Here is a 27,502-nt window from a genome sequence, read left to right on the forward strand (position 1 = left end):
TTCGGTGTTGGCCGACCTTTCCTCACGATGTCTAGCTTCGAAACAGACCCATTGATAATATAGTTTAATGTACATGGGCCAGCACTACTGATTGTGAAGGCCCTGGGCAGATTAGATTGACATGGCAGCACATAGAAGCTGAAATCTTATTGGACAAAAATCTAACATCTACATACACGTACTGGAAGCAGTGCAGCCAAGAGAAACACTACGAAATAAAGAGAATAAACTGTTGTGAATAAATTAATACAATTTCATTAAACAAATATTAGAATTTAGGTTGTAAATGTAGGTCAAGCGCGTCTGATAGTGTTTAATATGATATAATATGATCATTAGTTTAGTTATGCGCCTTACATGGTCCATGGAAAAAAAATAGTCTTTCGTGACACTGGTCCGTGGTGCAAAAATATAAGGTTAGGGACCGCCGGACAAAGGGTTTTGGACCATCATTACGCATGCGCATTTAGACAGCTCTCACCCCCGTCTTGTTCCCCGCCCTCTCATTTAGTTCCCTCCTCTGTCCAGCCACGAGTTTGGGGTTTTTGTTTTAACTGCCAGAGCGCTTTAGGTATGGAAGCCATTTCTTCCCCAAGCTCTGGAGCTCAAGTGAACAGCCTAATTAAATAACGGAGTGCAGCTTGATATAACTGATCTACACAACTCTACCTCTCCTCACACTTTTCACCGGTTTACCTTTCTTTTCTGGAGCATTTTTTAAACCGTCTCCTTTTTTCACGGAGTCGAGAATGGAGAATTAGGCTCGTGCGCGCTCTTTTGCGCGTGCTCAGGAGTCGGTTCGGCTTTCCAGGTTCGGGTTCTGTAGTGCGCGCCGGAGACGCCGCCGCGATGGGATGTGGACTGCGGAAACTCGAGGAGCCCGAAGATAGCAGTCCGGGCAAAATTTACTCCACCCTGAGAAGACCGCATGTGGAGACCAAAACCGACACCGTGTACGAGTACGTGCTGCTGGACTTCAGTCTAGAAGGTATAGAAGTTTGGCTCGTGACTTCTGATTCATGGTTCTATGACTTAACGTGTGTAATGAAATCTGTTCAGATGTGTACTTCTTCCAGTCCTAGAGACCCCACTGAAATTCTCCAACGTGGGCACGTGTATAAATGTGTCATTTTGGTATCATGAAGTTGATAGAGTTTCACATTTCTTATAGCAACATTAACAGGGTCGAGAATTGGGTCAGGAGGACATTCATCATTCACATTCCCTTGGTGATTTTTACATGAAAACTTCATTGTTGAAAATTCCTGTTAACGTTCCTCTATTGTAGATCCTGTACACACTTCTTAGGTTTGCTATTGTTTTTGTTGTTGTTCCACTAAACCCATACACACTTGATGTATCATATGGAAACATCTATTTGAAAAGTCTATGTCGAACACTCCACATTGTAAGACTTTGTTTTGCCCCCAGTCTACGCTCTGCGTCTACTTTAATGGAATCTCAGGAGCTTCTGTGAACGTTCACATGGAACATTAGAATCAGAATCAGGTTTATTGGTCAAGTGTGTTGAGACACACAAGGAATTTTGTTCCAGTTGTTAGTTACTCTCAAAGTACAGACATAAATAAAACCTATACATTCAGCTTGGACTATACAAGACAAAAACAGACATCAGAATGAAGAACAAATGCGATCTCTGTGGCTCTGTTATGGTTGTTGGTGCCAGAAGTGCTGGCTTGAGTATTTTCAAAACTGCTGAGCTGTGTCTTGTGTGGGATTTTTCACACACTTTGTGAGTGTGTTAAACAAAAAATGGTGTAACAAAAAAACGTGATTGGAGGTCAGAGGAGAATTTCCAGATCTTCACTTACAGGAAATCACTAGTAAGTTGAATAGCACTCTTTACAACCGTGTTGAGCAGAAAAGCATCCCACAACGCGCATCAAACCTTGAAGTGGATGGACACACACCCACAAAAAAATGGATGGGATGCCAGGTAATTTTTCTTTCTTTGCTTCAGCTGTTTAGATGCGTGTGCTTATGATATCTTTAGATTCTCAGTCTGCTGCTGTACTTCAATTTTTGTTGTTTTGTGCATGCTGAGATGCTTTTCTCCTCATAATGGTTTTAAAGACTGATTATTCTGATCCTGTTCTCTCATCAAGGAGAAGTTTACACCCACAGAACTGTCACTTACTCGCTGTTTTTGTTTTTTTGCATCATACTGTGTAAACTTCAGTGTGTCAGTTTGTGCAATTTCCTCGAATTCCAGTATGATGGGGTTTTTTTGTTTTGTTATTGTTTTTGTAGCCCATCCACCTCAATGGTCGATGTACAATCTGAGATGCTTTTCTACTCGCCACATTTGTAAAGAGTCATATTTGAGTTATGATAAACTTCCTGGCAGCTCTGAACATTCTGGTCATTCTCCTCTGATCCCTCTCATCCACAAGCTGTTTCATCCTACACACAGGATGTTTTTGTTGTTTTGCATCATTCTGTGTAAATTGCTGTGAATTTCCATGTGTGAAAATTTCAACAGTTTCTGCTCACCCAGCCCATCTGGTACTAACAACCATGCCACGGTTAAGGTCACAGAGGTCATGTATAATTGATGTGAGCTGTTCCTGAAGTTCTTGACCTTTTGTCTGTATGTTTATATGCATTTTGCTTCTGCCATATGATTGGATTACTAAATAACTGTATGGTGAGTGAATAAGGTGAACTTTGGGCCATCACTTCACCATTATGGTTGATGTCTATCAGTTGTTCAATTTTCTTATTAGTTGCTATAAGCAGTTAGTGATTGTCATCTCTCAATTTCAACTCCTTCCACCAAAGACATGCACACAAACAGTGCAGTGTTTAAGCAAAGATAGTAGAGGAGATCATCATTTGTTCAAGCAGTATACCAGATTGACCAAACTTAATGCAATTGAATTTGCAATTGCTTCACTGGATTTATGATAACTTTACTAGGTAACGTTGCATAAGTTACTTATGATCTGCCAAACAATTACCTGTAAACCCAACATTTTAAAAAAGTAGCCAGCGATTATAATCTTCAAACTAGGAATTTTGAGTTTTTCTCTATTTATAGCCTGCGTTTTTCTGGAATGTCTGTAGAGTTTCATAAAGGTTACTACTGGACCATGATTACTTCTTGTTATAAAGCAGAAGATAAACACAAATTTCTCAGAGTGAAAATGTGAGATTGTCCTCTGAAAACATTTCTTGAAATCTACTAGATTGCTAAAACGAAATCAGACTGAAGAGGTATTCATTGAACCGAATGTCCTAAAGCTGAAATTCAACCCCATATTTTGTAGTGTAGAGTGTTTGAGAATCCTAGTGTTTGCGATCCCTTGATTGATTGATTGGAGAAAATCCATTCAGATACCACTCCTCATTCCAAAACCACATCTGAAGCGCACTTGATATCCTGAACAAGTCTGTTTCTTCCGAAAGTAAATTTTAGAGAGAATAAACAAAATTGCACATGACTAAGGTTCTACAAGGAAGAAATGGCATCGTGCTCTTTTATTATTCAGCTAAAAGTATTTATTAATATTTGATTTTTGGTCTCTTCCTGTTTGCTTGTGAAGATGTAAATAGGCAGGATTGGCTGAGGATGAAGTCGATTGATGATTTGCTGCAAATGAGTGCTAAGCATTACTTCGAATGTATTTGAGAACCTGTGGAATGCAAGAGGATTTCTCAGATCTGCCTAACATCTACTTTGAATATCCCTGTGAAATCAGGCGGCTCTTTGAATGATTTAGTTTGGATAAACAACAGCCAGAGCTCGCTGTGGCATCAATCTTGTATTTATTTGTGGTTTTAATGCTGCCTGATGTTTGAAAGCTATTATCCACAATTGCAGGAATCTTCAACTTTTGGGCTGCCTTCACTGCTACCTTAGACATCAGAGCCATCTGTTTAGAAACATAGCTGCCTCCAAATAAGTGAGGGGATTAGCACTGCATTCATGCGTTTCGAGAACGTTTATATTGACATTGCAGCAGATCCCAGACTATCCAGTCTCCTTTCTCTGGACAAGTTTAACCATTCAGCCAAAAGTGGCTAAAGATATTTCATAAACCTCATGATAAATGCCAAAGTTGAAACTGCTTGTAGAAGTTTGTAGATTATATGTTGTATATGGTATTTTTAGCCTTGGGCGGTTGAGCATATGGTGATGAACCAGCATGGGCCCAAACAAATCAGAACTTATTGTGCAGCTGTAAATCATTCTCAAATGTTTTTTTTTCTCCTCTGTCCTCAAAAGTCAGTGTATAATTTTAGCAGTGTTTTCGTTAACACTCGTTTACATTTAATTGTTCTAACTGAACTTTTCCAGTATAGACCCCCAGTGTCTTTCAGTCAGTTTAATAGTATGTAGCAAATTGAGGAAAATGATAAACAGTACTTCATCTAACATCTAAAAATTTAACTGACTCGTGTGTCAAATTACTTTTAGGTACATTCAGTCGTCAGTTTTCCAGAAGCCCTTGCCTGTGGAACGCCAGATGTTGTGGTGTAATGGAGCTAACAGACAGATTCAAACTGACTGGCCTTAATCGTCTACTCGGTTATGCTGAGCAGCTGCAGCTTTGAGGATTAAGCAAACTCTGTTTGGATCAGAACTGTAGGCATGTTTGGTTTCCAATTTGATGTGATTCCAAATTTGGTCATTTGTCAATTCATACTCACTAACATGCTCTCAAACGTTCAGATCTCACACAACTACTACGATCTTGAGAGGATAATATATGCTTACACCAACATCTTTTTAATCTGCTGTTATGATAGGTCATGAGTATTCTGGAAAAAATACTGTCTGACCTTTTCTACATGCACAAGCTCACTAATGGGAATGATTGGCTAGTGTTGCTCTGATTGTTCTGAGGGAGGTCCACCACCAGTGATTCAAATGATAGCGTCAACATTTTTTTTTCTGTTGTGCCACTATGGAGCCCAGAATGGTGACTTTCTTTGTTATCAAAAGAACCTAGAACTGATGGAAGTAAGTTGGGGTTTGACATAATCTAATGATGAAAGCTAACATTGAGATTGGAATTCAGTTAATGGCTACCAACATGATTCCATTACCCAAGTCAAAGACTGTGAAATCGATGTGAAGATAAACTGCCATTCAGTATGGGAACATGTACAAGAGAATGAAGTAAGTGAGAATGAAATGAAATGTTGAGAGTTTAACTGTACTGATTACTGTAACAAAAAGGTCAAACTAACAATGTCTATATCCTGAATATTTTTTTAATTAATATAAATTAAAATGTGTATACAAGTAATCTAGAGGTAGTTTTCTCTGGCAAGTGGTGAGCTGTTCCTCACAATGCATTTTAGATGCAGAAATTCTGAATCAGTATTTGTGACCATAATGAGGAAATCAGGTCAGGATAGAAATAACCAGGCCTATTTTTTTTGTTCTTCTCTTTTAATTAAGACGGAATATGTATTTTATTCATTAATTGTGAACATTTTAATGAGCAAAGTTAGTTTTTTTTAACACACCAGACAACCTGAGTCTAGACAACCTGAAGCTAGACTGTTGATCAGATGCCAATGGGTGACAAATTTAAGGGAAAAAATAAGCAAAAAGTGGCTTAGAAAGGTGTTTGAATGCCAGTAAAATGCCAACATAACATAGCAAAGGCACTAGATGTTCCTTAATTTGTGAGCATGAGACTCAAAACCATGATCATTAGTTGGCTAATACAAATGGAACAGACGCCTGGAACTTATTTTTACTTTGTGATTTAGAGTTTTTAAATATTTGTTTTTTTCTGCTCCTGTTGGAATGCTGGCCCACTTTGATAAAAATGTGTATTTCCATAATCATTCATGTAAACTGCACCTACATTCCTCTGTTTATCCTTTTAATATATTTCACGTTTTTTTCTGGATTAGGAGCAACAGACAGAAACTTTTTTTTTTCTCTCACTGCAGCTTCTGTTTCTTCATTACGCCATGTCTGTCTCACCCTCCCAAATGCCCCTTTAATATACATAGTCTTTTTCCTCAAACTCTTTCTGCACCATAAAACCCCCCATAAATTCTTTCTCTCTTCTCTCTACCCCCTTCCTGCTTTTCTCCTCTCCACACAGACTGCCACCCTGCAGCCCCACAGTCTTCTGTCTTCACTCACTGTTTCTTCATGATTCTTTCTTTCCCCTCAGCCTCATTACTTCATTTTCTTTCATTCTTTAACATCTACTTTTTTTTTCCAGTTTTCCTATTTATTTCTTCATTTCTTATCCTCACTGCCTCCTTCTCGCTCTCCCTGTTGCTTGATGAGCAGAGAACAGAGGGCTCAGTGTGTGAGTTTAAATGGAGTTGGGGAGGGAGTGTGAGAGGGAGTCTCCAGGGAATAAAAGCAAAACCCTCTCTGAGGTTGGTGGTGTTCCTGTTGCCCAGCGAATACAAACTCGCTTTCCTTTCTCTATGGGCTATCAGCTCCATGGCTCAGGTGGGATCTGAAGCACATGGCATGCAATGACCAGTCCTCATTTCTGATAAGTGTTAGCATGGGGACAGAGACGAAAAGAGTGTTTACTTTATATTACTTCATGCCTGTACCTGTCCGTTTTGGAATGTTTGTGAAAAAGTGAATGGCAATCCACTTTTGTGTGTGTGTATGTTGGAATGTTATGCAAGTGTATACAGGCTATGAACAGCAGCTCTTTTGTAGACAGAGGAAGTGTATTTTGGGGTTAGTGTAGTAAAAAAGACTTTCCTGCCGGAGCCTTGAGACCGATGTTTAAAACCTGGTATCGCATCATGTTTGTGAAATTTTTACTCATGATTAACTTACGACTCTCGCTTCTTTGAATCGACAGGTGAAAGGGTGTGCATGTGTAATGCTCATCAATAGGCTAGCCTCCTATCCAGGGTGTATTCTTGCCTTCAGTTCAGTTTTACAGATGGCATGTGTAAACATTAAATAAATAAATAAAAATAATAATTATGACCAGTTTAATTGACAATATGTTACCACTAGAGGAAGAAGAGTTTAAAAATGTAATTGCTTGAAGTATGAACAATAATTTTGCCCTGTTTTTCTAGCATTTAGGAACACCGTATCGTCAGCCAGATGGTAATAATTCAAATGTGTAAGATGGAGGGGTTGTCTTATCTAACACAATGATGTTAGTCTTCCTCAACACTCTTTCTTTATATATTCTCTCTTAGCCTCTATGTCCAATCAGACCTGATCCGAGTAATCTGGTTACCAAATAAATTAATTCAAAAGGAGCAGTCCTGAACATCATGAATGTGCATATTTCATTTCTTTTGCATTGTTTGATGTCTCTCAGGGAGTCGACCCACTGTGCAGTACCTGTCCTCGCTGTGTGAGCTGCCTCAGGCCCTCCAGCCATACTACACTCAGGGTTATGTACTGGCTGCCTTGCATCCCATCATCCTCTCTGTTGGTCGCACACGCTCTCTGCCATGCAGTTTGCTCTACCGAGCCATCATGACCAGACAACGACCCAGGTAATTTAGTTTTATTTGTCTAAAGCTTCTAACAATAGCTAAACAGCAGCTTTACTGGCTTCCAGATGCAAATTTTTATCCTAAATGAGCAACACACGAAGAAAACCTCCCTGCGATGACCTATTCGAGATAAACTAGACCCGAAACTTCTTATAAATCATTGCAGAATAAAGGAATAGAAAGCAAGGGTAGGTCTTGGAAATGTTTAGCAGATCTTTAGGCAATCCACATGGATGCAAAGCTTCAAAAAGAAGTATAAGGATGGAGAGCAAAATGATGGGTCAGGTGGGAGGAGCCAAAGAATTAAAAGCAGGAGTACACAATCTCCTCTAATCTCCTTTTGTTCTTTATATTTGATTCCTGTGCCATCTCCAGTATTGTATCCAGGGCAGAATAGGTAAGCTACTAGTAGAGGTAGAGGCTTTTAAGGAGACCGCAAAACCACACAAAGGTGTAAACATGGTGCACACGAGAAGCAGGCAGGCGAAAGAGAAGCATCCAGGTCTGCATATCTACTGAGATGTGACACAGGTAGCATTGTATTAAAGGAAAAAGCAACAGCTTATCTCTAGAGAGTTGCTGGATGTGTAGGAAAACACTTAGGCGTGTCGTGAGGCATGTATGACGCTTATGTGCTGACGTAGGCCATGATGAATAGAGCAGTATCACTGTAGAGGTCACAGGCTGCACAATAGGATTTTGTATAAAATTAATTATTTGAGAAACCTGCATACAATTCACAGTCCCTTTTTTCCAACACTTGCTTAAAACACAATAAAAAAAAATTGATACAGAGCAAAGTAGAATTTTCCCAAACTCTAAACGAAAAGTGTGTGTGTGTGTGTGTGTGTGTGTGTGTGTGTGTGTGTGTGTGTGTGTGTGTGTGTGTTTTAGTAAGCATGCAGTGGCCATGGTTCACAGTGTACCAGTGCTAAGGGTTGAAGAGTGGCCACTGCCTGGAGATTCCCTGACCAGTGACACTGTAAGAGCACTTATAGACCGGGTCAGTGTTTCCTTTTCATTTATTTTTTTTTGTAGACAAGATCTACAAGGTTCTTCTTATTTTTACTGAAACAATCTCGTTTACACACAACACTGACGCTGTGGATTGTGGATCGTTCAGGTTAACTGCAATGCTCGGGGAGGCGTGCGTTTCGTGGGCTCTGTGCTCCAACAGGCCGGAGCAGGGAGGTGCAACGGCAGAGTGGCGAGTCCCAGACAGAACTGTCGCTCCCCACCACACACTCCACCTGGAGACAAAGACATGGAAGACGCCAGATATAGTCCAGGTCACACATCTCACAAGTCTCTCCTCCATACAGACAGTACTGTGGTAAATATTGGTATTGGGGCAGGTTTCAGACCATTCGGAGTAATCATGCAGTGAAAATGTGCAAGGTTTACTGACATGAAACAGCATATGATGCAAATTGTCTTGAAGCCATCCAACATCATGCCCCTGGTGACTCTGCAAAAAAGGTTTATGGTGATAAGGTATTTATTGAAATAGTATCATAATGAAAAAGTGATTTACAGTAATTCCCCGCTTTACTGTGGTTCGAATCTGGCGCCCCCGGTTTATCGCAGAATTGCATTTGCCACATAACTAATTTGTTTAGCTGATTTTCCCGGTCTCTCGCGGATAGCATGATAGACCAAAAAACTTAGAGAGAATTGTTTTTATTGAGTTTTATGTTAAAATAATTAATTGTATTAATAATATAATTATTAACTATAAAATGAAGTAAAATGTTAATACAGTAAAGTACTGTATACATAAAATATAACTTTTTAGGGTGCGCATCTGTTTATCGTGGTTTTGGACCGTAACCACTGCGATAAACGGGGGATTAGTGTACTGCACTATGTGAATATTACAGTGGGGGATAAGCATATGCCAGATAAAAAAAAAAAAAACCAACCAGATGTGGAAAGAGTAATAAAATATTTCACTTAAGTTACGGTTACTGTAATGACATTTTACTTCAGTACATTTAAAGTTACCTGTCTAAAAATCTACTCAACTTACTTGAGTAAAAGTATCTTATACAAAATTTACCTAGTTTCTTTTTTAACAGCAGTGGGTGGGGTGGGGGGAATCTCGTGTAGTTTAAAAAGGACTAGGGGATATAAATCTCAACCTTGTTTTTAATTGAAGAAACACCTTTACAAATAAAAGTGCAATAAATAAATAAACACTACAGTCTGTGACTTAAGTCTAATGTGTTATGCACTTTTGCAGCAAAAAGAAACCCAGACACATTGAACAACTTTTGATTCGCCTGGATTTCGCTTTCAGCTGGGTCTGCATCAGCGGTGTCTGTATTGTCCGTTTCCATCTTTTTTTCTATCAATCAGTGCAGTAGTTTTTAACAGCTTGTTTTTTTTTCCCTTGTATTATTTTTATATATAAATTATTTTTTGTATTTTTTTATCAGTAACTGATATGCTTTTAAAATGTAGTTAAGTACAATACTTCAAACAAAATATACTTAAGTAAAAGTAAAATGACAGATTTAAAAAAAAAAACTACTTTCAAAAAGTAGAACACAAACAAACTACTCAATTCAAGCAACAGGAGTAATAAAATAGGTAAATTTGTTACCCTCCACCTCTAAAAACAACAAGTAAAAGACACTACAACATTTTACAATATCTTTCTAACCAAAACATTCTGAGAGTTAAAGTAATCTAAATGAATTGCCATTTAAGGTTCTTTATATTTAGCACACAATTGATCACATATCCAGAATACAACAGGTTATTTTTAACCTTAAAATGGTGAGAGACAAAGGAATCTTTCTGCTCGGTTTGGTCAGGTGGTACTTTCAGTATCTCTAAGTCGCTTGTCACTTTTCTCTCTTACAGTTTGTATAACCAAAATATTAAAAAGACAGAAACTCAACCAAACAATTTTATTTGCATACCGTTTCAAAAGAGCAGCTTCACCGAAATCTGTATGTAGATTTCTAATGAGCAATGCAGAAATACAGCCAGTGATATGGAACAACTCACAGATGACATGGGAAAGAACCCTTAAGAGGAACCAGGATTTTTTTTCCAATTTAGCCAACAGTACTAAGTTTATTGAAGGCACTATAGTCTTTAAGATTGCAGAAGCAGTTCTTAGGTACATGTTGACAATTTCCAGGTGAGACTATCTAGTATCCTCAAGCTGCCACTTTGTGCTCTGACCTCAGCTTCCTAACGTTGCTGGAATATGCGAAGAAAGAATTTCACTGTGCTGTAATGTACATGTGGCAAAGCAGGATAGTCATAAGGAGCCTTGCGACAGATGGTAGCGATAGATACCGTCACCAAACCGATATGACGGAGGACAATCACATAAAACGAGTTTGCATTGGATAAATGCACATCAATTCAAAACAATTTTTACAACTATGGAAGTGAATCTGGTGTCACAGTGCTGTTAACCACTAACATTTCTCACACCTCGTCACTTTTAACCACAGCTAATCAAGCTGTAATGTATTTTTCGCTTGACCTGGACGCTCCACTCACAAGTCACATCAGCTAAGTGTTCGTGATTGAGCCACACTCTATGTTTCGGTGTAATCTGTTAAACCATTAGGCTTCAGCTTCAGATCTCCTGCTAGGAAAACGAAGAGTGAATTGATGTATTTGGGAGTTAATAAAAAAGGTTAAGGAAAAAAAACATCAGTTTCTCCATAGCAGGGTAATCTATTGATGGAACCTTTTATCGTTCCGAACTAGAAAGCAATGGCTTCTAGACTTAAAGTGCTTCTGTGTTGTCAAATCTGCAGATTTGAGATTGCTGGTCATGTTCCACACTTGGGCTCCAGGATGTGCCCCGCTAGACCCGCTAGCCTGCTGCTACCACCAAGGGGCGCTCTCCATGCACGTGTCCAGGAAGGGCCAAGTTGTCAGCGGTCTGGAGGCCGACTGGCTCGAGCTGACGGCAGCTTACTACCGCAAAGGCTGGTCATTAGTGGACTCTTTTGTGTACTGGGATACACCTAGAGGTAACGTATTTCACGATTGAAATAAGATTCCATCCAAACACGTTGTCCAACAGTGAAAATAGAAAAAATAGAAAAAAAAGTACTAAATTGTGAGGTTGTAAAGGAAAGGGCTGTGCAAACTTTTTAAAAGCAGGTCTGACTTAAAATACTTCATATCTGACTGATCTTTTCATCTGCTCTCGCTATTATGCTTTTTTCCGTCTTTTTTTTTTTTTTTTCCCCCTTCCAATTTTATTGTCTTCATCCCCTCAGTGTCGGTTTCTGGTTTGTTTCCTTTCTCCATCTCTTCTCTTTTCTCCCACAGTGACTATATTTAGTGCTCAACCTCATGACCTCCCTTCCTCTTTTGCACCAGACTAATAACAGCTAAATCAGATGTGTGCGAAGACATCTGGGGTCTGAGAATGTAGAGCATGAGGGCGTACACACAGCTCACTTCTCTTCACGTCTCTCCTTCCTAATACAACAGCAGAACCCTGTTCCTTCGTTAGGCTTCAAAGTAGTTCAGCGTTATCTTAGTAGGTCAGTCACACATTTCCAGCGCTGACATAATGAGACCGGTTTAATGTTGAATCATTTATTTATCATTGGTGTGTATATCCACGATGAATTAAACTCCTATACAATACATTTAGTGCAAAATACAGAAATGTTTGTGTGCACTAGTATGTGTACACATTGTGTAGAACAGTGCAGTATATTATAATGTAATTATGACTGAATGATACATTTCTCTATATCAGCGTAGGATGAATGATAAGGGATTTATTTTTATTTTTAATAGGTGATCCAGTGCCCAGATCTTTAGAGGGTCTGTTTGTGTATGAGGAGAGAAGCCCTGCACCTCCTGCCAATGACACAATCGTTGTTGAGCAGTGGACTGTTATAGAGGTCAGCAAAAGCACTTTATTCTTCATACACACTAGGGATGGTCAGAGTCACCATAATAAAAGTTAACGATGTGATGCATAAATTTTAGAACGTGTGCATCGGATACAAGGTGCCATTTATATCGCGATACGTTGTTTTTATCACATTTGCATCGGTAAAGACTACATATAATTATTAGTAAGCGCGCTATACTGTTATTATTTTGAAAGTGACTAATAATTTGTGACCAGTATTTTAAATGTAGATCGATTTCTCCTCGCTAAACTGTTTCTCAAGCCCGTTCTCTCAGCACCACCGCTGCTGCGGGGAATATGATGTATCGCAACATCGCACAGACCGAGGCGTGTCCCGAGAGTCACATAGAATACAGATTAACATGGCAGAGGTAGAGCTGCATCTTCCTGCAGAAAGAACAAGAAGATTAAATATCGGGTTTATATTTAATCATTCTCTTTTTTGCACTACAAAGCCCTGTTTATGAAAGAGCCATGCATTAGAAGTCTAAAGGCACCTAGATAAATGTATGATTTGCTGTCTGTCTAAAATAAATAACTAAAAGCAAACTATCTGTACCATAATGAATTGCATTGCGTCATAATTTTTTTTCTTTTTTTTTGCATTGAATAACGTTTAATCAGTTCGAAATCGGATCGCACTGAATCGTAATAGAGGCCAATCGCATCGCATCCGTAGCTGCTTCATATGTATGTCTATTGTATCGTACTGATGGCTATACATCAAGATGAGAATCGCATTGGCCTCAGGTATGGAGATGCACATCCCTAATACACAGTGTAGCACATTACCGTCAATAGCAGTAGAACCTAAGGAGAAAGCTTTACTTCCTACACTCATGTCTGTACAACATGTGTAAAAAGAAAAATTAGTAATGCATGTAAAAATTGCGTGTGTGTGTGTGTGTATGGAACAGGGCTCTAACGTGAAAACGGATTACGGGCCACTTCTTCACACATTAGCTGAGTTTGGCTGGTTACTGACGTGCGTACTGCCCACACCTATCATTCGGCATGACAGGTAAAACACATGCACAATGTTCAGACTTGTCCCTTTTCTCTTTTTTTTATTTTTTTTATCATGACTGCAGGGTTTATTTTTCCTTTGCAGTGAAGGAAATCTGGCCACTAAACAAGTGGTGTTCCTGCAGAGGCCTGTTAAATCCTCCTCAATCCGAAAGAACAGCCAGGTACAGCAAAGACCTTCTGCATTTCATCACCTGACACCAAAGCGATATCATAATTAAAACAGATTTGAAACTTATTTTAACCACTTCACAAAACACCATAGAACACACTGTTAGAATGAACAATGGGGTGATGTGAACTGAAATAAAATAAACAATTCTCATGTTCCACAGCAATTTGGTGACTAATTTATTAATGAACATGGATTCTTTTTTACATAGTATTTTATTTAGTTACTTTTAATGAAGAGGCAAAAAAGTTCCTGAGATCACTTTTTTTTGTAGCAGCTCTAAACAGTTCTCATGCTCACACTGTCAGGCTATGAAGAAAGTTCTTGGTACTGAAGATGGTGGAAAATTTGTTACAAATCAGAATGTTTGACTATTCCAGCAAGATAAACACAAAATCATCAGAATAAATTGTTTGTCCAACAGAGTGAAATGAGTGACACTCTGTTCCCTCTGTGAAACTACAGTCATGTTAGCCCAGGGGTCTTCAACTTTTTTCAGGTCAAGGACCCCTTAAGTGACAAAATGTGTCAAACATATCCACTGATATCAATAGAAACCAATCATATAACACTAGTTATATTATGGTAAAACAATTGGAACTATATTTTTGTTGCATGCATCTTCGTATATATTTTCATATATTTTCACATTTTTCAAAAAGATTTATGCATCATATCAAACATGTACTTAAAAATTTTAATAACATTTTGTTATTTACAGTTTGTTTATTTTAATAGATTTGCAGTTAAGTTTTAATAAGAAATAAACATTTAATTTTACTGTCAGGTGGACAATTATACATTTACATGAACTTCAGCTTTAGGTATAATAGAACTTTAATGTAATAATAAAAATATTTGTAAATGAAATTTTATCTTTTGATTTTTAATTTTTTTAATTTAGTTTGTTATTTTTTTTAACAACATTTTTTTTGTGATTCAACATTTAATTAGCCGACCGCCTGCAGTACTGCCGCAGAAGACTAGGGGTCCCAATGTTGGCCAATCATGGAGCTCTGTGAGCTCACATACTGTATATAGAAGAGGGCAGATAGCTTTTTGCTCTGAGTGTGTACATTTGCCATGTGCGACATCCTGTGAAACAGATTCAAACGTGTTCACTCTTCATGACCGTTGATGTATGCTGGCTAGTTAGTACGAATCTATCAATCTCTCTATCTCCGGGGAAGGTGCTTGACACACTTTGAAAAGAAGACTTCCAGAACGCATTTCAGAAGTGGCAGGAACACTGGGAGCAATGTTTACTGTGCAAGGGGACTATTTTGAAGGCGTTTGTGTGTAAACGTAGATAAATATAGTATATCTAACAGAACTCGTCTTGAAACATTTTGAGATCACCTCTTAAATCCCTGTAAATGAGTTTACTGTATAAGCAGTAAACAGCTCAGTAAAATAAACATGTCTGAAATGCAGCCTTCAGAATTCGACGGTACTGTGGTATAAATAATAATTAGGGCTGTCGATCGATTAAAATATTTAGTCTTGATTAATCGCACGATTTTCATGAGGTAACTTATGATTGATCGCAACTTAATCGCACATTTTTTCTGTTCTAAATGTACCTTAAATTAATACGGTTTAAGGTTTAAATATTCTAATCAACATGGGCATGGACAAATATGGATGCTTTATGCAAATGTTATGCAAAATGTTTATTATTATTAAAACCAAACTCAACATAGCGCATGAAGATAAAATATTCTTGTAAATGTTTTAAAGTAATGATGGTGTTTTCAATTAAGTAAATCATCTGGAGACCAAATAGAACTTTTGCTATGTTTCCACACGGACGGTTTTAATCGCCGGATGTGTGCATCATAGGGGATTTTGGTGCTTCATTTGAGACTTCGACACAGTAAGTAAAATGTTTAGGGATTAAAAATAATATTTAGGTGGATTTTATACATACAGATATATATCCGAGTAAAGAAAGGACGTTGTGAATAAATGTGTTGCGTTGAAGGTTTTAATTATACTTTTAATAAAAAGGGCCAAACAATAAAAGTAGTGCTGTTAAAAAAAGTAAGTTCTTTTAAATATGAATTAGAATACAGATGCTGTAGTAATCATCTGCCTCTTCATGTGTCTCAGGAAAGCTGTACTGGGAGACAGAAGGCCACTCACTCAGTGAATCGAGGCATGGAGGCGGCAGAGGAAATTTCTCCAGGTTCAGGCAGCATTGGTGGATTCCCATTGTTTGGAGCTGGTTATCCTAGCGCCTTTTCACAGCTGGAAGAGGGCGGCTTCGAGCAGGACGACGGGGCAGCTGAGGTCACCTGTATGTGACCGGCTCACACAATGAACAGTCTCGAGAACTGGATCCAATTTGGTCAGCTCTTTGCTACAGGAGAAGTTTAATTATCATTAACAATTCCGGTTGTGCTTCTTTGCATTTACTTCGTCCCTCGTAATCTCCTACAGACAAACGTTTGGCACTTTGGGTGTTTTTATAAAGCCGTAATTTTTTTAACAAGGTGGATTTTATTTCATTTTTAATACCTTTTAAGAACAAGGCACAGAAGACTTACAGATTAACAAGCTGCATGGCACGGATCCATCACACTGCACGCATATTCTGTAGGATTAACACACATCTGCATTCCTTCACTGTTTTTTTTTTTTTTCCAGCATTCACAATATTTGGTTGATTGTTCTGTTGTTGTTCTTCACTTTTCACACATCAGTCGATCTCACTTTCAGCACTCGTATCGATTTGATCATTGAGGCTCATCTCTGCTCCTCTGCTTCTTGTTGCAGGACACAAATGTTTGTGTTTCTGATTTGCTTATTTATGGTACTGAGGATGCCCAGGCCTTACAGTCGAAACAGTCAGCGAAAACACGTATTCTTTTTTGTTTGTTTTGAGACCAGGCAATGAAAGTGCATTTTTCATATTTAATAATTTAAAAATTGGGAGAAAGATCAGACTGAAGGGAGCACATCTTATATAGCAGTTTTAAACACAAGTGGTGCTACAGAAAGTCCTGGGTTTGGTTTTTTTTTTTTTTGGGTGGGGGTGGTTAGGGGTCTAAAGAACTGAACACATTCACTTTTCCACTGTTTGGATCTCTGAAGGAAATAACTTGACCATGTACAGCATCTATGAGTAGAAAGACTTAACATTTCTGCTTTTTAGCATTTATCCTGCTTTAAATTATACACTTTATTAGGGGGAAAAAAGGTTGTAGAATATTATATTGTATATACGATTAATAAGCCATAAAAATGCGGGTCCTTTTTTTTTACTGTAATAACTAATAGTGACCAGTATAATCTACCAGTGACAGTATTTTAAAATGTTAAATATTGAAACTCGACACACATTGTTGGAGTTAATATTTTTATTAAAACAGATATTCCCTCATTGCGCTTGTCAATTTATTCACAATTGTTTTGCATGTCTATTCACAAACATGACAAACATGAAAAACTACTCAATCTATCTGCTAGTCCACTGAACAGTACGGCTCAGAGCCAGCTCTGGGTATGAGGTGTGTTATATTACTATCATAATGAAAATATCTAACTTTAGTTTAAAAAAAAAAAAAAGGCAAAAAAATAGATAAAAACACCTCCACCCACACAATAACTTAACAAGTAAAGAAAGGGTGAATATCACCACACTTGTTTATATAGGATGAAAAGAAAAACGCAAAGGAAAGCCTCTTGCAGCCTGACAGATTTTTATGCTGGAGTGCAAGAGTGAGACGTATATACAAGAGAGCTTCTGAGTTGTTGTTTTTTTTGGTAGATGTTAAAACAAAAACAAAAAAGTGTGTATCTGAATTCTAGTTGTTCAGCATGCTCCGCAGTGGTGCAGGTCAGGCTTCACTCTCAGCTGCAGAGCCGCTCTGGTTCTCCTCCTCCATGATGGGCACAATCAGGTTGTCCTTAGACATCAGGTTGTACTTCATCACAAAGCGGGTAAAGCGGTGACACAGAAACGTCTCGTTCTGCAGGCAGTGTGAACAAGAGAGAGCTGTATGGCACGTGTATGGTATGTTGGTCAGAGGAACTTTCCTGGAAATCTTGTTCAATGCATATCATTAAGGGATGCTTTTGCCTCCAGAAAAGTTTCCCGGCAACATTTGCATTTGAACAGGACGTTCCACAATAACAAAATGCAGTGTCTAATGTTGAATTGTACCATTGTTTATTCTTGGTGTTCAATAGAATTAACACTCTGCACAGTGTGAACTACTGTATCAGTTCAACCTTGTTTTAGGGTGCCACCTACTGATCAACCGGAGGAATGCTATTCAAACATGGTCTGAATGCAGCACTTCATGAACCATAAACTTTATTTTATTTCCATTTCATTTATTTTGCGGTCTGCGTGGTGTTTTATTTGTAAAAATGACCACTTCTACCTATGCTAATTTCCTGCAGTTTTTTTTTGCTATGCGTCGATAAATTAAGTGCCTTCTGATTCTGCATTACGGGAAGATAAGTTCAGGGTTCCTACACATTTTTTCTAGAACGTGTGTTACTTTCATAGCAACTGCTGGCTCACAACGTAACAACCAATCACAGCTGTGCCAATGCGGTCTAGCGCCAATCTTTTGCCAGCGCTGAGAATCTGCTCCTAACTCCACAAAAAAAACCCACCTTTTGGCCACACTAATATTATACATATTTTTCTCTCCCTTTTGGCCTTCTGTCCATACTTCGACGTTTTCAGTCAACAAAAATGTAGCCTTTAGAAAACACCCTCCAAAAGTTAACAGACATTAATAATCAGTGTGTCAAATGAATGTCTGCTGACCTCATACGTGTCGAATATTTGGCGATGGTGAAAGTAAGCATGGGAGAAGATCCTGTAGATGCGACGGCACACGGAGCCCAACTTCGCCACGGACGAGTCCTTAATGCTGACGCTGTGAAAAAGAGAACACGCTTCCCACTCAATTTCCCCGGTAGTGTAAAAAACTTCTTATGAGAGAAGGAAATGTTTTGATACGGCAGCTTTTGTATTAAAGGCACTCACCGACTAGGAAAATACTTATTGCTGTTCAGAAGGCATGCTGCCCCATCCAGAGTGTGCCTGGTATAGTCAATGGCAGGACACTGAATCAGAGAGAGAAAGAAGGAGAGAGGGAAAGGGAGACACTGTCAGAAGCCGATCCTGTAGTGACTTTCAGGGACTGTTAGCATGTTTTGGGTCTTCTGTATGGTTCATTACATTGATGCATGACAGAAATTGAAAAAGCTGCATGTGATCCTTTGGTTCAGAGAGTTCAGCTGTCACAAACTAAAAACTTGTTAGAGATTTTATTTCAATATTTCACAAACAGCAAACATGTGCATGTACTGTCACTAGTTATTTAAAATAGCTATAATTTCTAAAAAGTAAATAAAAGTTCATGAGTGAAAAAAGCTTATGTGGGGTTCCTGGCTGCTTTATTGCCCCATGTTTGATTTAGTGTCTGAATGTTTGTGCACTGTTATAAACTGGGTTTCTATCCAGTACTTGTTTGCAGAGAAATGTAGTATAAACCTGACTTGAATAAATCAGCTAATGGAAAAAAATTTTTTTTCACTGCAGAATTACTGAATAAATGTGTGCAAGACTTGGCAGATGATGTCCAAGAAGGCAGCGTTCTATGCAAGAATCAGATCTGGACACAAGCCATCAATTTCGTCCTTTCAGGAATAGCAGGTAGCATCTTTTATATTTTGGACACATGGGTGCAAGGGCACACCAGTATACTCACTTCCTTTGGAGTCTTGTGAGCAGCACAAAGAAAGATCCACTGCTCGGTGGCAGTCATCTGGGTGCACGTGTCTGGGTGGCACTCGCTCTGTCGGCACAAGCGAAAGCAACAAAGCGTTACAAGAAAAAAAAATAGAGAAACGATTGCTCAGTATACAAAAGGGACACAACTGGGTCAACATGGGTGGTGCCTCTATTTTAACTCTTTGTGTTGTACCTGAGGACTAAGCATCATAGATTACCTGGAGTTTAACTGCCAGGCCGTTGAGTTCCAGACAAAATTGCCTAGAAAACATTGAAACATTTTACTAAAGGGAAAAAGACTCCTGCATACATAGTTATGGTTTCATTATAACACTGTGAGCTGAGCACCATGGTAGCAACCACATACATTACATTATGAAACAGAACGTGATGCACCACCAAATCAGAGATGTTTGACTGTATTCCAATAGAAGAAGAGTTACCTGAGATGTTCATACTTCCACACTCCTTCATCCTGTCCTTCTGGAGGCTCCAAGATCTTCTCTATGTTGGAGCAGTCTGAGCGAATGTTTTGCTGGATATACTAAGAACGTCACAACAGAGACTTCTCAACAACATGGACAGTAATAATGTAGCAAAATTATCAGAAAGCAATTAACAAGCGGTCATGTTACTTCCCTGGGGATTATTTTTCTACAAAAAAATGCACACTCTGAAATGTTTTATTAGTCTTATACTATAACCATTATATGTGGATTCATTAAGTAACATCATATTGTTACGATATCAGTTTATGATTATATTGTTATGTTTGTTTTTATCTGACATGTGATGTCATCATAACTCAATAAAATCATAAAGAAAGACAGTTTACCCCAAACAGTTAAACACTGGCATCGAACATTCTCTCCAAAAAGCTTTATAATGTGTTCTTACGAAAAGCTTCACCTTAATTAATTCATGTTTTTATAAAAATCCAACAGAAGTTGTCAATTGGGTCTGGGAGGAGGGACTAAATCTAAAATGAGATGTGATGCTCAGGTGTCCACATACAATGAGACATATTGTACATCCCTCACTCATCAGTGAGCCTACATAAACATAAGGGTTTGGTCTGTAAGCAGCTCCCACCTGTTGCACTGCCAGCGTGCTGTCCATCTCCTCGAATGACTCATCGGGCCAGCTGTAGTAGTCCTGACAGCACGGAAAGAAACCAATAAATCTGTAGGTTAACTCTGTAGGTGAATGCTACATAAAAAAATGTTTTCATGTACAGTTAGTGTATATTCTACAGTTTAATCAACAGTTGGTGTATATCTACATGTACATGTAGTGTATATCTACAGTGTACACATACAAATAACAGAGAAATTTCCCCACTGTGGGACGAATAAAGATATATCTTATCTTATCTACTTTAATTTATCTTATTTTTCCTTAAAACGGTCAATTTCCCCAGTTTCCTCAGCTGCCACAATCGGGTTCCTAAACAAGGTTATTATCCTTCAATTGCTCAGCTGTATATCTGAGATAACATAAGTCGCTCTGAATAAGGGCATCGGCCAAATACCATAAATGTCAATATCTACAGATATGTACATGTACAAACAGTGTATATCCACATGTACAAAGTGTATATCTACATGTGTATATCCACATGTACAAATAGTGTATATCTACATGTACAAATAGTGTATATCTACATGTGTATATCTACATGTACAAATAGTGTATATCTACATGTGTATATCTACATGTACAAATAATGTATATCTACATCTGTATATCTACATGTACCAACAGTGTAAACCTACAAGTACAAAAGGTGTATACCTATAAGTATAAAGTGTATACCTACAAGTACAAATAGTGTATATCTACATCTTTATATCTTCATGTACAAATAGTGTATATCTACATGTAAAAATAGTGTATATCTACATGTGTATGTCTACATGTACAAATAGTGTATACCTACAAATACAGTAGTGTAAACCTACAAGTACAAAAAGTGTAAACCTACAAGTATAAAGTGTATACCTACAAGTACAAATAGTGTATATCTACATGTACAAATACAGTAGTGTAAACCTACAAGTATAAAATGTATACCTACAAGTACAAACAGTGTATAATCTACATGTACAAATAGTGTATATCTACATGTGTATATCTACATGTACAAATACAGTAGTGTATACCTACATGTACAAAAAGTATATACCTACAAGTACAAATACAGTAGTGTAAACCTACAAGTATAAAGTGTATACCTACAAGTACAAAAAGTGTATATCTACATGTGTATATCTACATGTACAAATAGTGTATATCTACATGTGTATACCTACATGTACAAATAGTGTATATCTACATGTACAGTGTATATTTATATGAATATCTAGTTTATCTTATACGTTCAGTAGAGCACTAACTGTTCTGTCGACTAGCAACTAACAAATTGGTCTTATAGCATTAGATATATAAATATATATTTAGAGACATAGGTACAAGTCTACTACAATCCAAAACAATATATCAACAAATTATATGAGTTTCCTGAATCCTGTCACACTGGAGTTGTGATTATTATTGTTATTTAACAGGGTAGTGCTCAAACATGGCTAAGCCATTTCTCTGTTTACAATGAATATGAAGCTAGCTAGCTAATAAAAGCCTCCATTTAAAAGTTATGTGTCTAGGGAGGATGAAATCATATAAATACACCAGACTAGCGGATTATTAATCGTTGTATTACAGGAGCAGGAAACTCTAGAAACACTAAAGATTTACGGTCAGTGTCCATAACCGGTGATTTGAGCAGAATCTGTCAGCATGCTAACATGCTAACGTTAGCGAGCCCTGCTTCAAACGAGCCAACCGTATCATCGTAACTGTATCATGCCTTTGGATTCAATGTGCATTCGTCTTTCCAAACTCGACGTGTTTCTTGTGTTTAACCGCGTGTCTAAATGAAAGATGAGAAGGTGTACCTTCGCTTTGGTGCCTGGTCTGTTCCTCCTCAGAACGGTTGTCCCCTCCGCCATGACCATCTCGACCGACTTAATGGTGTGCGCGCGCCTCAAGCGGTCGCCCGTGGTACTGCAGTGCTGTAGACATTATACTAGTGCAGGTCCCAGGGATAAAATGGCGCCCAAAACACTCGTTTTTTTGCTGTTGTTTTTTTTTTTTTTACCATAAATACTGTTGTATTTTTTGTACAGTAGCCAAAAGTATTAATTCATACCCTCTCTGTATTTTAACCATTTGCTTTATGGTGCTTTAAAAAAAAAAAAAATTTTTGCATTGTCATGTGTTTTAATCATTTATGTTTGTGGTATTTGGACAAATCTGAGTATGTAAAGCAGTCATTTGTGTGTGTGTGTGTGTGTGTGTGTGTGTGTGTGTGTGTGTGATGTGATAAAACTGTATTAAAGTAATAAATGTGTACAAATAAAATGCGTCCAGGGATTGAGGTGGTTTTCGTATTAAAGGGTCACATGCCAATTTCTTTTGCATTACAACAAAGCAACTTTAATTTGCATATCACAAAACTGACTGGAGAATTGCATAAATGAGCAGGGTTACTGGTATTTCTACTAAAATAGGTGGTGATGAGTCTATTAAGTTTGAATATGCACTTCATCACATTCCCTGTGGAGAGAAATCAGTCAGCAGAACATGATCTTGAATTTGCTTAACAATATATATATAAGCTCTTAGTTCAACAATATGAATTTAAGTAATAAACTTCAAGTGGAAAAACCCAAATGAAAAAAAAATAAATCTGAGAAAACATCTAGGATACTGAGAGCAAATAGGTCATGGACTAATTAAACTAAAATTTCAAATAATATACATATTCAATTCATATACGGTACGTACCTCATTTTTAAGTCATGGTTCAGTTCAATTTCGGTAAAGTAATTCAAAACATGAAATAGCTTGTCATTTTTATTAATGCAGTTTATTATTATTAACATTAGTGATTATCGACATTTGAAGAGTAAATGTAAAAATTTTATAATAAATCAAATTAAAGCAAACCTTTTTATTATATTGTAGTTTGTATATTATAGTTTAGTAATCAATTAAATTGGCACAAATTTAAAATTTAAATGGAAAAAATTAATTAAATAGTTTAAATTTTTGGACCCCATTTGGGTAATACGGATGTGCACGTGTGTGTGTTTTAAAATTACTATTTAATTCTCTAAACACATGATCTATTTTACTGTTTTACTTATTTCTACTTTAGTTCTAATCTATTCATTGACGTGATCAATGTTTTTTCTTCTCATTGCACGCTGTTTTCAGCCCATCAACCTATTTCCTGTCATTGTGCGGCTTTTTCAATCTACCACTGGTGTATCATTTCCTTGCTCTTACACATCACAGATGTAGACCAGTTTATGAAGATATCAATGAGCAGGCAGAAGGTAACAAGATGTATGGGGTTAAAGTTGATGAGACACATTCATGGACACATTCATTAGATAACAAAATGTGAAATTATTTTTTATCAATATATGAATATGATGTGAGGTCCAGTTACCAGCATGACACAGTTAGTAGTAAAGGCTACTTTTTACTCAAGTACAATTCAGAGCTCATATTTCTATTTTGACTGACATTGACATTGGCTGTATGTGGAGTAATTTTCAGGGGACAGTAAATCTATACTGCTATACAAGCTGCATATTGACTACTCTGAAATATACCCAGGTTTCATTTCTATAGTACTGTTCCTCAAGAACATATGACAGATGCTTTTATAGTAGTATCACACCAGCCTGTTATTTACCTGAATTGTGTAAGTTGCAGGACATAATGAGCATGCATTTATTTTAAATGCAATATAGAAATGACATTATTTAATGCCATATATTATGGCTATGAAGCAGTTTTTTTTGCAGTCATTATCAACACGTATTAATAAAAACATAATAATGTATGCAAAGATGGCTTGTAAGTCATTCTCCAAGTATATATCTACAGGAGACTACAAGATAAGGCTGCATTAAACTAACCCTAGACTTTACAAGACTCTAATCGGACTTCTGTCCACATTATTAAGCAATCTGATATTCTGATTATGGGCGAGACAAAACTCAATCAAGTCAATTACATCAAAGACAATCAGGTTTTCCCCAAATTCACTTTATTAATATAACAAAGTATAGTCATAATTATTTACAATTGACAACATAGAAAAGAAACCAAAATAAAGGAAAAATAGATGCAACTAATCCTCGGGGAATACGAACATGGTGATATGGGACGATACCACAAACTACTCGACGTATTTTCCTAGAATATCTGCATCCCGGAACAGGAAATAGTCCTAGGAATAAAATAATTATTAGAACAAGCGTCTTGAATGATGTTTAAGCAAAATCCCACAAATGATAAATTCGTCACAGGATGGGAAGAGACATACCTTATCATCAAGAACCACTTTCATGCCTCCATATTCTGGTAGTAGAACCTTCTCACCAACATTAACACTGACAGGTGTTACGGCTCCGTCCTGACAGAAAAGGCAAAGAAATCAGTTTCTATAATCTTCCAGCACAAAAAGGCACATAATAAATAATATGTATCATTTATTGTTACAAAACACACACCTTGTTGGTGTTTCCAGGTCCTACAGCCACAACTGTGGCCTGCAGCACTTTTCCTTGGGCCTTTTCTGGAATCATAATGCCTCCTTTCGTCACGGTCTCTGCTGCTAAACGCTCGACCAACACTCGGTCGAACATTGGGAGAAATTTCCGGAATGCCTTTGCCTATTACAGGGTAAAAGATAACTGGGTGAGATTTTTAGACCAGTGAGATAATGTAAAGCAACATTCACAAACACATTACCTCAACTAGAAATCACTAAATTACAGACATTACACACATTTATTCATTTATCCTGATTTAAACTTATCCTGGTCAGAGTCCCAGGAATTCACTCAAAGATTAGGATCGAACATTGGACCTTGAAGCTATGATGCAAAAATGCTGCCCACAACCAGTCCCCCGGTAAAACAATGGTAACAGTAGAAACCTTTTTGGTTTTCTTGCAGCACTGATGTATGTTGTTTATATAATCAATAGGGTTTATTAACACCAAGTGCCTGATCTAAGATTTCATTTTTCTGAATGCCTTGCATTTCTGCAACACATCACACACCAGTTATTAAACTGAACCATATTGTGAAGGAATTGAGGTTGCATGGACTTAAAAGACTTTCACCGCCAGCTGCATAGAACAACTGTGTCCATGTCCTTGAGTGAAGGTCATGTTCGAGGGAGTGGAAGACCAAGGACAGTACTGTGAGGGGGTAGAGGAGGAGGGGTAGAATTTGGAGGCTTTGTAAATGTTTACAGATATGGTGAAGGACAAAGGGCACCGACACCAAGATAATCATCTAAGGAGAGATGAGAAACTTCTGGAAAGAACAGGCTGATGAAATTAACTGCACAGGGGGACGAGGCCCAATTTACATACATTTGGCAATTTTCCTGCAAATCAATTGAAACTCTGCCCAGTGTTTTATCAGCAGTGAAATGTGAACAAACAAGAAAAAAATAAATAGATAAACTACCTCACCAATTTCAAAAGCCCCCTACTCTATGTCCATTACAATAAATATAAATAAAAATAAATAATTCTGAACATTGAACATCTTTTATATTCGTTCTGTGGTGCAGAGGACGACTCTGTTTCTCATCTCTTCTGTGGACATTATTCAGGATTTCTGCATCTTCTTACTTCACCTTTATCCCAAATTTCTCTGTCATACAAGAGGTTGTATTTGGTCACCATGACTTTGATATAAACCACAATTTTTTTATTTATTTAGTTTTCCAAGAAACATTTTTCATACACATGAAATTTCAGTGTATGTTCGGTTTGGGATTTTAACCGTACCTGTAGCAACCCCAAAGCCCTTAAAGACCATGTCAGTGAGTCTTCTGTGCAATACGTGTGAAAGGTTATGTAGATTTTAAACGTATTTATGAAAAAATAAATACATTAAAAAAACACCTGTGTCAGTCCCATTTATTTAGTGTATTAATTTAATGTGTTTATTAGACAGTTCAACATTATACAGGTGATAAAAATAGATATAAAATAGAGCAGACATCAGTAGTTGCTGTATAAAATCAGCTTATAAAAGAATAGATGTTCACCAATGAAGAAATCCTGTGCTATAATCTATTGCACCCATGTTTCAGAGCTCAGTTGTCAGATTATTACAAGATCTTATATGTTCCACTGCCATTTCTTTGTTAAATTCGTATTCATTATACAGGTGATAATGAGCAGACCAGAGCAGTGACCACGTGACTGATGATCACACTGCACAGATCAGAAGTTGCTCTATGAAGGTAGTGAATAGAAGGATTATGAAATCATGGGCTATGATCTATTGCACTCATGTCACAGAGCTCAAATCTCCCCTGATCTTGTCCTGTATATTAACCAAACCTTACAATGATTATCATATGAGACGTTATTACTGCTAATGGTGACCAAGTATAGGTGGATGCATGATTGCATGATGACCTTGCCGGCTACATTACTGATAAATGAGGAGAGGAGAAGAAAAAAAGGACAGATCCTTTTATATAACGCAAAAGAAAATGAGTAGAAATAACAAAAATAATCTTCAATCTTCTTACCATGTCTGAAGTGAGTCTTTAGCAGTGAGTCTCAGTCCTGCTCGTGTTGAAAGGCCAAGGAAAAGAAGTGGCACTCAGGAGACAGCACGCCGTACAACCCACGTGAAGAAAGCTCTAGAAGCAGAGTGCGCATGCGCGGAAGTGGACCCTGCCTGACAAGAATATTGGCGGATTTTCAACAATATTTCTATACGAACCGATACATAAATGCGTTGTACTTCATAATATTGGTATTGATGACAATTAGTGGAGGATATATTAAAGAAACTGTGCTAAAAACCTATTCTAAGGAGGAAACCCCGCGCTTAGGGATTACCCAATGTCAACCCCTGACCTCGCTTTTTTTCTCCAATAGAGTTCGAGAAAATTCTAGAAACCCGGGCCCCGGATCGAGCATAAACATATTTTCTTTGAATAATTATACATAAATCAGGAATATTATTTGTAGGTTTTTGTGTTGGTGGAAATTAAATTATATACGAAGATATTTCTAGTCGTTTTAAATTTAGAACGATTA

At 37.6% G+C, this 27,502-nt stretch overlaps 2 protein-coding genes across 4 annotated transcripts; one reads left to right on the forward strand and one right to left on the reverse strand.

Annotated features, from left to right (window-relative positions):
* The first annotated feature begins 511 nt into the window (after positions 1-511).
* rftn2 (raftlin family member 2) lies at positions 512-16,974 on the forward strand. Its single transcript, XM_046845733.1, has 9 exons — positions 512-988; positions 7,302-7,482; positions 8,377-8,485; positions 8,606-8,771; positions 11,268-11,486; positions 12,271-12,377; positions 13,309-13,412; positions 13,503-13,581; positions 15,702-16,974. Exons 1-9 carry the CDS (start codon positions 850-852, stop codon positions 15,894-15,896), a joined length of 1,299 nt encoding a protein of 432 aa, XP_046701689.1. The 5' UTR covers positions 512-849; the 3' UTR covers positions 15,897-16,974.
* On the reverse strand, positions 16,937-27,440 carry LOC124383244 (MOB-like protein phocein). 3 transcript variants are annotated; one of them, XM_046845736.1, is made up of 9 exons: positions 26,986-27,440; positions 24,936-25,097; positions 20,440-20,502; positions 19,791-19,891; positions 19,566-19,608; positions 19,325-19,411; positions 18,598-18,677; positions 18,376-18,487; positions 16,937-17,563 (listed from the first exon to the last, which is right to left on the reverse strand). In XM_046845736.1, exons 1-9 carry the CDS (start codon positions 26,986-26,988, stop codon positions 17,432-17,434), a joined length of 783 nt encoding a protein of 260 aa, XP_046701692.1. In that variant the 5' UTR covers positions 26,989-27,440; the 3' UTR covers positions 16,937-17,431. The 3 variants fall into 3 exon arrangements, with proteins under 3 accessions (XP_046701692.1, XP_046701690.1, XP_046701691.1); XM_046845734.1 differs by lacking the exons at positions 24,936-25,097; positions 26,986-27,440 and adding an exon at positions 22,302-22,412; XM_046845735.1 differs by lacking the exons at positions 16,937-17,563; positions 18,376-18,487; positions 18,598-18,677; ... (2 more) ...; positions 19,791-19,891; positions 20,440-20,502 and adding exons at positions 24,448-24,652; positions 24,749-24,838 and having other exon boundaries at positions 26,986-27,324.
* Positions 27,441-27,502: the final 62 nt, after the last annotated feature.

Source organism: Silurus meridionalis, chromosome 3 (genome assembly GCF_014805685.1).
Source record: "Silurus meridionalis isolate SWU-2019-XX chromosome 3, ASM1480568v1, whole genome shotgun sequence".
Lineage (NCBI taxonomy): Eukaryota > Metazoa > Chordata > Actinopteri > Siluriformes > Siluridae > Silurus > Silurus meridionalis.